We start from the raw sequence: 11,075 nt of genomic DNA, 5'->3' as shown, positions 1-11,075 counted from the left end.
GTTACAAGCATCTCCACTTAGGGATCAATCCTAATAAAATTAACACACTTTGAGATGATAATACAATGAATGAGTCATTTCACAGGAATTGGCTTCACACAGGTTTTCAAGAATGTGTATCTTACGCTGAGGGAGGGACGGTAAGAGAGATATTCTTGCTTGTGTAACGATGGCTCAATATGTAAGAACAACGGATTTACACAAAATGCAACAAAAATGCAACGGTAAATACAACTTAGAAACCGTCTTTACTCTGCTGCAAACAAATGGACAAGATATTGTACAATATATAATAAAAAGTACAGCATAATACAAGTGCCACTAATAAAAGAAACTTAAGGGATAAGACTTAAAAATGCTTATTTGTAATATATATATATATATATACACACTGCAATAAAAAGCCACAATAAATACACGAATTTCCATGTCATTCATAATAAATACCGAAAATATAAATACAGAAGACTACAGCTAATATGAATAAATTATTACAACATAAGGTCCAGGTTAAATTCTGTTGAATATTATTGTAGCTTATTTTATATACCCTTTGGCATCTTTGATGTTATAACTTATACACAAGAGAAATTAATCTAGAAACTGTGTGACATACAACATGACATCTTGGTGTAAAGTGATTGTGTGTATCAACTGTAGTTTGATTTTCTTCCCTTTCCGTCTTTCTAAGTGATTAGATTGAATATAGCAGTAATAAAATATCCACTGAAACTGTTGAAATTGAGTAAAAAGTAATAACAGAAATTAAAAGATAAAACCAATCACAATGTGAAAAAAATGTTACAGTGAGTGGAGCTCACTGAGTTTTTAAATTACTTTTTTTTTTTGTCAGTAAAAACAAATAAACACTCACAAACAACTTCCCTTGTGTAAAGACCATTCCCATAGTCTGAATGACCCAACACAGACTGAAAAATAACACCCAAGTCCTTTGGATTATTTGATCTACCATTACATTCAGCTCACTGGATTTAATCAGAATTCGTAAAATGTACCAAATTTCTATGGCGGCTGGAAAGTGGAGACACAGTTGGTGTCTAAGACTATGACCAGAGTAAAGATACTGCAAAAGGTGACATTTGTCTATGCAACCGATTATACATATATATTTTAAATGGGAAAAGTGCATTTTTGACTAATGTCAAATGACCTTTTCCTATCAAATTGATATACCCTGTGACACTGAGGGATACACATTGAAATAACAAAGTGCCGTTTTCTGCATTAACAGGCATTAACCAGTACATATGCATTAATAGTTCTATCTTAAGAGGCTATTACACCAGAAATGCAATGAACTAAAATAGAAGCAGGTCCACTTTACTAAGACACAATAAAGGCAGAGGTTCTTAGGAACAGAGTTGTCATCTACACATGTTAAATTTTTTAAAACTATTTCTGTACTGTAAATGTCTAGCATTTATTTTACATCAAACACTTTTGAAACATGTTTCACAAACTACGCCTCAGACTTATTTCCATAGACGTGTCGAGAGTCAATTAAAATATGGGCCAAATTATTCAACATTCTTTACATAAACGTTCTATAGATTTTTTGTTTTTAAAGCAAAAAGGGTTATTTCCCCTTGTGTGATTTGTGGGGGGCAACCACACCGATGTGGCTGTCATTTCACAAGAGCATCCGACCTGGGGAGGTAAGCAGCTGTACCTAGACTGAAGGAACCCTATGGAGAAAGGAAACCTGATTTCAGGAGGGCTCCTCCTCATCCGGTTAGTTCTGACTCTGAGTTGGAAGCAACTCTGAGCAGACAGAAAATGCTCTGAAACCACAGGGGGGGTGGGGGCGGGGAACGCGCCTGGGTCACATGATACAGTCAGGAAAGGATCGTTTCCCACCTGGCTCCTCCCTTCAATTCAGGCCTTGTCAGGATGACACATTTTAAATCATTCCGCTGAACCCTGAGAAGGCAAGCAGCCATTGTTTAAGTAACATGGGGACACAGGCTGGGATCCTATGCCGCATCCGACGCTCTGCAGCTAGTCACATCTTCCCCTAAAACAGTGGGAACGTTGAGATTTCCCTTTGTCATTTTAGGGGAAAGAAAGATCGATGAGAAGGTGCTTATTGAGAAGCAAGAAGGTGAAATACTCACTTTTTATAATTGTCACTTCTCAGAAAATTGAATCGTTTAAAAATCGGGTCACTTTGATCCTGGTTGATTTTTGTCACTGGGGATCTGAAACAGTCACTTTTCTTGACATCACAGCAATGGTAAAAACAAAGAAGAATTACAGCCATATCTGTGCTGAACATTATCTCAAAACCTACAACTTCATTTCCAAAAACCTGATTTCTTAGGAGACCCATGGAATCATCACGTGTCATAGTCGCCACGGGTAGGGCAGACCCAGCTTCCTTTGGCCTCCCACTACAACAGCCCGGAGCGGCACAGCTGTCGCCAGGTGTCTAGCCCGCAAAGGCTGGGCACGATACTTCCCTATCGTGAGAAACACCTAGGAGAACTGGATCGTGTTGCCAAGGAAACTGCTTTCCCTAGCGATGCTAAGGATGGATGGGTTATCTGTCCTGTCGGGCATGCCCGAGTCACAGTCCTCCCTGGAGGTAAATGGAGGGGCCGGATGCCCCCTGGAAATCTCTTCTAGCCTCAGGACCATAAAATTTAAAGAACACAGAAGAATTTCAAACCTTCCACTATCCACACACAGTTGGCCATTGTGAGTATCCTTGAAAAGATTAAACTATTCTAAGATACCCATTTGGCACGACTAGTGCCTAATGAATTAAGATTCAGACATTAACCCTTCCTTGGCAGTAGACCCTATTTGATTATGGTACATAGAACATAATATTGTCACCTACTAAAATGTTAAGACTATCAAGTGTAGATATTGTTTGGATATCATTAAATCATTCAAGGATAGACACTAAATTAAAAAGAAAAGAATGTCAGGCAATTTATTTCCTAGGTTGAGATATTTAAGTTTTCCCTCTTTAGGAGAATTCAGATTTGGGTTTTATTTCATTTCTTCCTTTACTTTTATACTTAAATAAAATTTCAAAATGGTATATAGATCTTTGAATTTGTTTTAAAGGCGGGTGGTTTTCCTGTGGCTAAGGAGGAAAGCTCGGTGGACAACATAAAAAGGAGAAACAAAACAAAACTGGGTAAATGATGCTACAAAGTTAGAAATTTGAATCTCATGTTTGATAGGTTCCTTTGTAGAGATAACAACACAACCCTAATAGGAGGCCTCACTACGGACCGGGGACTTCTGGTTTTACCGAGCACGGCAGTAGGACTTGATAAAGATCTCTGGTGGTAAAAGCTCCCAAATAATTTTTAAAGAGACATTTTCTAAAACAATTTCTTTCCACCCATTGATAATTAATAACTGTTAAGATAGTTCCAAATCAGATAAAAACATTGGGAGAAGGCCAAAAGCAAAAGAAAGGAGTGCCTAACAAACAAAGAGGCTACTCCGAAATTATAACTCGATCAGGTCACATAATTAACTTAGACAAAGGCAAGGACAATTTCTACCATAAATCTGTCTTCCTCTAAATCCTAGTCAATATAAATTATTTTAAAAATATTTAAATGGCCTCACACACTAAAATGAGAGTTACTGAACTGACTTGACCATCACCAGGGTAATGAGGAATACAAAGGGAATGACATCATTAGCATGTTTCATGCAAAGGTGGTCCAAACTACATTCTGTCATATTCCTATGAAACTTAATTTCTGCCAGAAATTTTTATGAGATGAAATAAAATGACACACTAGAGTTGGCTTTCCTTGAATTATAAGCAAACATAAAGCAGTAAATAAAAATCATTTACCCTGTCTAGTGATATACTTATCACAAGTGAAAGAAAACAGTCAATGTAACTTAAATTCTGAAACTATTTCATTTTCCATGACTATGACAAGTCCCTGTAGTTACTAATATTCCAGGCTATATGTTAAGTAGATTGAAAATATTGCATATAAACAATGAACTGGTTTAGGCTTTGAATCTGGTCATATATATACCTTCCTGTTTCCCATCATTTTGTCTGAATCACCATTGTCAGGATACAGAACCCAAAGCATTACATTTACTATCCAGACAACACAAAGTTGGACTAACCCCAGGACTACTCGCCGGGTAAACTGCAGGTCATATCAAGCTTTTGAGTTTGAATTTCTGGTAAGAAAGAAAATAAAAGCCCAGATACCTGCATTATTTCATTATTTCAAGTAAACTATGAGGGTAGTTGAAGTAAAACTTACAAAAGTGACTTTGATAGAGTCACACTGAATATGCAGATTTGGCAGGTAAAATATTAAAGAGCTCTTTTATATCCATATTCATTGCTTTTGAAAATAGTCTGTCATTTTAATATAAAATGTGTTTTAATCTTAAAAATAGTTTCTTTAGCATGCTGTAGCTCTGTGTTGTTATTTTTCAAAGCATCAGATGATTTTTAGATAGTAAGATGTATGGATGTGGGTGATGGGCAGCAGATTTGAGCACCAACTGGTCTGTGAGAGTGTCCACATTGCATCTGCCCTTCTAGGTTTTGGGCTGCCATTGGTGCATTTAGTTTTTCTAAGTATAATAAAATTCTGGTTTTCCAGCTCTCCTGAAACTCTATGGTTCTGAGGAGACACCCACTAAATAGGCTTATATTCCATCCTCACCCCACCCCAACACTTGCATAATTTTACTGAGTTTTCAGATTGCTGATATTCAGTTAAATTAAGTCAATTACATTCTTTAATGCTACAGAAAACATCTGATCAGCAGTGCTATTTGTGCAAAGCTGTGGCTTAGGCATTAAGTTACTTGAGCGTAAGTTAGAGCAGCTCACAAAGGATAATGCAATCAGTAGTTGCACATTTGTTTCAGAACTGAGAGGGATGAGGCTTTAAACTTTTGGTGTTGGCTGTGGTAAGGATACATAGATTCAGTTTCAAATAGTCAAATCGTGCCTTTGAAAGCACTAAGGAATTTCCCGTGTTGGCATTTTGTAAACTGGACACAATAATGACAGTCCTCTAAATTCTCTGTAAGCGTGTAAGGAGCAGATGCCATTTTAAAGAGAAAGATTAAGTCATGTTTGGAGTAATGGAAGGCTTCCTGGCACCTTTGAAAAGGCAGTCTCCTGGTGACTTCTGAGAATGTCATTTTTTCACCTGCTAATGTGAGGTTTTTAACCTCAGCTAAGCTAGGGGGCAGAATGACCTCCCTGTTTTCTATGGGCGTTTGGCACTTGGAACTAGGGTTTTGCTGTTTTTGACAGGCTGTTTATAAATAGAAGTAAAAGTGATTGCGCTCCACATTGTTGTCTCAAAGGTTTCCTGAAACGTTCCCTGGGTTATGCATGAGTCAACCAGCCTTTGAAACTGTCTGTTAGGAGTTTGCTGGTATAAATTTAGTAGCAGTTATATGGGTCTAACCAGCTGAAGAAGCAATTAGCTGAAATCTCTTCTCCATTTGATTCAGTTCTTCTAGCTGAGTCCAGATTTAATTCATAAATTTCAGATATGGGGAGAGGGAAGGAGCATTTAGTGAGTTCCATTAACTGTGGAAAAAATACCCTTTTAATTGCAGTTTGCATATGATTAGACAAGAATTGATACCTTTTTCTAATATCAATTTTATAAGATCATAAATTAAAAGGATTGTAATGAATTGTTTCATGCCACACTTCAACATCATCATAATCCCGTAGAATTTGTAGTGTTTTTCTCCCTTCTTTTTACCACTTAGGACAGTTCTTCTAGCATAGTAGGTGTTCAACAAATAGTTGTTGAAAAAATTGATACTTCATAAATGCCAAAATATCAAGGCCAAAGAGTTGAAACCTTGGACAGCAATATCGAGAGTTTGATTAAAGAACCAGTGATACATCCTGTTTAATGATAACCAAACCAGAATTTTGCTTAGGAGTCATCTGAGTGTAAAATTTTAAAGAATATAAGTACTTATCATCTCTTAGATTCTTGATTAATTTCTGGCCAGTGTTTGTGTGACTCATAATTTTTTGGAGGGAAGCGGTATTGGGGGCCCTAAGTCTGTGAAGATTTTATCACTCTAATAAACATTATTTTCACATTTTATATGTGGCTGGTACACTGCAAAACGTATAGTTTCATCACAAAGAAAGGATTCTTTTTCAAAAAGTAACTATATTATCCAATTAACCAAAAGATATGAGACAAATGGATTTTACTGATGTCTTCATAATCACTGATCAAGAGATGGGGGAAAAGCTCAAGTAAATCTTGTGCATTGACTTCTTTCTCTCAGAGGAAACCTGGAATGATAGAAGGACTGCAAGCTGATCCAGCCACTTGACTTGGAAATCAATTTGGCCTGGATTAGAACTGGGAATTAAGCCTAATAAAAGGTATAGGGCTGGTGCTAAAACAACAGGGACCCAAGCAGAGCAGCTTTGCCATTGACAGTGAATGACTAAAAAGCTGTGTGTCATACAGGACTATAATTTTGTTAGACATACTATGCGGGCAATACAACAGCTGCGGGTCAGGTTATTATGTCTTGGAATAAGGATCTTAAGTATCCCAACCAGATGCATCTAGTTTGATCCCCATTTTAAAAACCTTAGAAAAACTGTAGTGCTTTCCTGGCATGTGGGCAGCTTTTGTGGACTAGAGGGCTATTTATGGGGGAAAAGAAAAAAACAGGTCAGATGGAACACTGTGCTCTCTCAGTCTTTCTGGAAAAGGAAGTAAAAATGAAATGATCCTGCCATTTGTATTATCTGTAACTTTGACCCAATATTTTTCAAACTACAGCTTTAAACAGTATCCTCCCTCCTAGATTACATTTTTAGATTGTTAAGGCCCAACTAGCTTCCAGGGAGAAACATTCAGTACTCATTTTTGACCATTGCCTAAAATTTGTCACTCTCCAGTGTGTGATATATATCAGTTTCGTGTGTGTGTGTGTGTTTAGGGGCTGGGTTCTGTATAGGAAAATTTGGACTGAAAGCTGCCACGGATGGAAGGTTAATCCATCTGTGTAGCAGTGACTTCCAACCCCTACTGGACAGATGGGGCGGAAAGCTCTGGGTTATTTTTTTAATCTATTTTCTAGTATAAGCATCCTTTTGGACATGAAACTGCAAAACAGAGACCCAGCCAAACCAAAACAAGTAGGCATCAACCTTCTTGTGAATATAAAGCTGAATTAAATGAAATATCTATCCTTTTAGAACTTTGACTGACATTCCACCCTCCAACTCTGCCGCAGCCGGAGTCCTCTCTCCCTTACTCTGCCGCACTCTGCATTCCAGTCCAGCAAACACGGGTCTATGATTCCTTCACGTGCTTGAATGAGGGAACAATGGCCTCTGCTCATTTTCTCTCTGGGCCTGTGCTCTTTAGATTGTATTGGTAAGGAGAAAAATTTGGAGATCAAATACTAAAAACTGTAACTTTGTAGACAACATGGGCTATACTAACAACATTTGAGCAACACCCCAGTCTGATTAGCCCAAAGGCTTATCATTCAAAAGGAACCTTCCCGTCCTCATTACTGCTCCCTCCAGAAGGACAAATGCAAAGCTCCTTTAATGTTAACATTTATAATGTTATAAATTTGGCCCAGCGGTGGGGTAGAGACAGAGCAGGAACCAACTGCACAGTGAAACAGCTGCCAAGTAAACATGTTTTTCCCCAAATCAAGTTTTAGTAGAAACTCTTCCATTGGAGGACTTTCTCTAGATCAAGCATTTTTAAGTTCAATTAAATAAAAGAGTTTTTTAAGGAATAGAGATCTACACTACATTCATATCCATATCTCTAAATATCCAAGTCTAAAAGACATAAAAATTAACTAGTGAATACAGTCACTGAATTGCAAAGGCATGTCAACATTTCAAAAAAGGCAGAAAATGTGAAATGATATAACAATAGAAAGTCAAAAATATGAAACAGAGTTAGCATAGTCATATTGCATTGGAAAAAGGAAAAAATGGCAGAGCACACTATCTAGTTACCTAATTTACAGGAAAATTGGGATCTTAGAAGTCCTCCGAGCGCAGATAATCTAAAGGTGGGGAGTGCATGTTTTATTTCTATCTGTCCCCTTTAACAAGAGAACATGAGGTAATTAGGAAGTATTCAATGCATTCTGGACTGTTCTGCTAATTGTCCCGGGCAAGAGAAATCAAAATGCTTCTTGTGAGTAAGGCCTAGCTGAGTGTTTGGAAAGAGGCCCCCCCTTAATCAGCTAGTCACTAAGTAGAAATCTCATCATACACTCATTTTGCAGAGATAGATTGATCACGCTGTAGAAAGGCTGGTTGCTGAGGATGTGTCTCTTCCACGTGTCCTCAGCCTCCTCTGCTTTAACCGAGTTAGGCCTTCAGAGTGGCAAAGAAGAATAGGTCATTTTTTTCTTTATAAAGTATCATTGGATGACCCCTCTACATTAATTATATGAACCTTCTAATAGTTACAGTCTTAAAAAAATTTCTTTAAAATTTTTCATCTCAAAGAGTTCTCAGTCCCCACCCCTCACAAGGTACCATAAAGGGGCACTAAAGTGCATCTCGATGTAGGGGAGTAGAGTTTAAAGGTGCTGTCCCAGCTAAGAACCAAGATGATGCTGTTTAAAAATGAAAGGCCATTCCTTCCACCTCCATCTCTGGAGTCAACTGAGGGAGGGTAGTGAATTAGACCCTCACCAGAGGATTGTCCTAAGTCTTAACTTTAGAGGAAACTGTGTAAGGACCTGCACGTATAGACTCATTTATTTGTCCAAAATAGCAAAAATAGGCCTATTTCACCCTTAAGAAAGTATTTGCAAATCTGATCAGTCATGATCATAAAAACGCGAATGGATTCCAGATGCAATCCATGTGGGCATGCTCGGTGGTACTAACTATGCATCTTCAGCTTAAAAGAACATGCTGCTGTTCATTTTAATCAAAACATGACTTCTAACTACCATAAATAAAATACACATGGAACGGTTAAATCTTTTGCTTACAATAATTACTTTTACATTAAAAAGTCACCATCATCTTCAATTAAATACCGAAAATTAGGATTCTCTTCTTATTATTTCCCAGTTTTAGTCAACAATCTTGCACAGGCCCGATAATCCAAAACTTGGAGATCTGATCTACACAGCTTGGCAGGTTTCACACAGCTTGACAGGTAGGCAACTGTGAGATATGCTTTTTTAAAATTAGCATTTTTCTATCAAAACAGTCGGACATCTTTTAAAATCCTCAGACACTGTATTTGTGCAATGCCACAGTCACGTAGCTAGAAAGGATAAAACAAAATACAGTCTGGAAGATTCACCACGGTCCAAATTCTCTTGGTCCTCAGTTTCTAACAACCAAGAGCCCAGGAAATCCAATTAAATACGGTGCTTTAAATAGGAGAAGAGGTGGTCTGGAAATAACTTACGCTACTAAACAGGGACACTCTCAACCACCGGTGATTTGATGCACTCTTCGTGCAGTCTGCTCTTTTCTGCGAGGCTCAGAGAATTTTCAGCAGGATGCTCTGAAATGCAACTGTCACCATTCAACGCAGAGACAAAGCCTTCCTGGGAGGGGCCTTTCAAGTAGGAGTGAAATTCCACTTGAGGATGGTTGGACCTGTGTTCCGGATACAAGCTACCGCAGGGCACACCGCTGTCGCTCTCTGAGGAGGAGCAGCAGACGATGACAGAGGGGTTGGCGGCTGGGTAGTGGGCAGGGCCGTAGGCCTCCTCTGCTTGGCGGGCATAGTCAACAAATTGCTCCGGGGTCATGGTGTAAGGCACCAGCGAGAGGGCCCCGTTTTTGACAGTCTCTCTGTCGGAATAGGTCTCAGAGAGCTGGTTGGGGGTTCCGGGAAGGTGGCTATCTATTTGGTAATACAGAGTTGAAGAGTTGGCATAAAAAGAAGCATTTTTTGCATGGCCTTCGTGAACAGCGGTGCCATCGGAATAGCAAAGGACGGAGGGAAGAGGGACAACTTCCGCGTGGGTTCCCAGACCTTCCACGAAGCTGCCCCCTTTCTCATCATCGTCCTCCTCCTCCTCCTCCTCCTCCTCCTCCTCCTCCTCCTCCTCCTCCTCCTCCTCCTCCTCGTCTGACTCACTGGGCGCTAAGCTCTGAGTGCTGGAGTCAGTGACTCCACTGCAGAAGCTGCTCCCATCCTCCTCGTCCTCGTCCCCGTCCTCCCCGCGGCAATCGAATTCCTCAGCGGACTGCAGGTGCAGCACGGCGGCCTGCGGTTCCGTTTCCATCTCAAAATTGTCTGCAATCGAATATTCTACGGAGTGAGCGACAGGGCCCATGGAACTACTGTGGGCGCCTATCTCCCCGTGGCAGCCGTTCAGCGTGGGGATTTGCTGCTCTCGGTTTTTCTCCAGTTCCAGTTTCATTATTGTGTGCAAAAAATGAGTCCGGACACGGATAGGATTAAATTCGATCCTACCTGCTGTGTTGCTACATCGTTCTTTAGTGCAGCCACAGGGGAAGGACATCCGATCCACCTTGGAAGGAAGAACACAGATTAGCCCCGTGGAGCCCTGACCAACCAAATACGAATCCGGCACCTTCTGGCAACACCTGTGAATCTGTGACGACTTTATCCCACTTACGCCACAATAAATGGTAATCAAACTGAAAATGGAAACGAAAAGGGGAAGTGGAGGCTTAAAACAGAAGAGTTAACTCAATTTTAAATCCTGTTTTCAAAATAAGAATGAATTTTGGTTTCAAGTGTGTTTTTTTTTTTAGTTCATTAGCCCCTCCCATGATTTCTTTACTTCTTTCTCAATTTTTCCTTTTCCCCCTCTTCTTCACCCTATAATTTTGCTTCCATTTTTTTCAATGCTTTTCTCCTTTCCCCAAGCTCCCTTTACTTCTGCTGCATGCTGCTCATCTACCCTATTTTAAACAAACTTACTGCCCTCATCCTTACCTGCTAGTTTCCATCTAAATGACAGGATATTCCGCATGCTAGCCATGTCCGTCCCTCCCCACATTTTTTTTCTTTTTGCTTATGAAAAAATGAAGTTCTCTGCCTGAGGTATCCAGATTGACACTA

General features: G+C 39.4%; 1 protein-coding gene across 5 annotated transcripts in view; it reads right to left on the bottom strand.

Annotated features, from left to right (window-relative positions):
- Positions 1-229: 229 nt before the first annotated feature.
- CSRNP3 (cysteine and serine rich nuclear protein 3) overlaps positions 230-11,075 on the bottom strand; it is a 179,121-nt gene continuing 168,275 nt past the window's right edge. For all 5 annotated transcript variants that reach the window (XM_073241590.1, XM_073241591.1, XM_073241589.1 and 2 more), the window contains one exon: positions 230-10,518. In XM_073241590.1, coding sequence (XP_073097691.1) covers positions 9,445-10,518 — 1,074 coding nt within the window. In that variant the 3' untranslated portion in view covers positions 230-9,444. The remainder of the gene's footprint in view (positions 10,519-11,075) is intronic.

Source organism: Manis javanica, chromosome 7 (genome assembly GCF_040802235.1).
Source record: "Manis javanica isolate MJ-LG chromosome 7, MJ_LKY, whole genome shotgun sequence".
In the NCBI taxonomy this organism is placed as follows: Eukaryota; Metazoa; Chordata; class Mammalia; order Pholidota; family Manidae; genus Manis; species Manis javanica.
The sequence above is the reverse complement of the archived record's forward strand: the minus strand, read 5'-3'. Positions and strand labels throughout refer to the sequence as shown.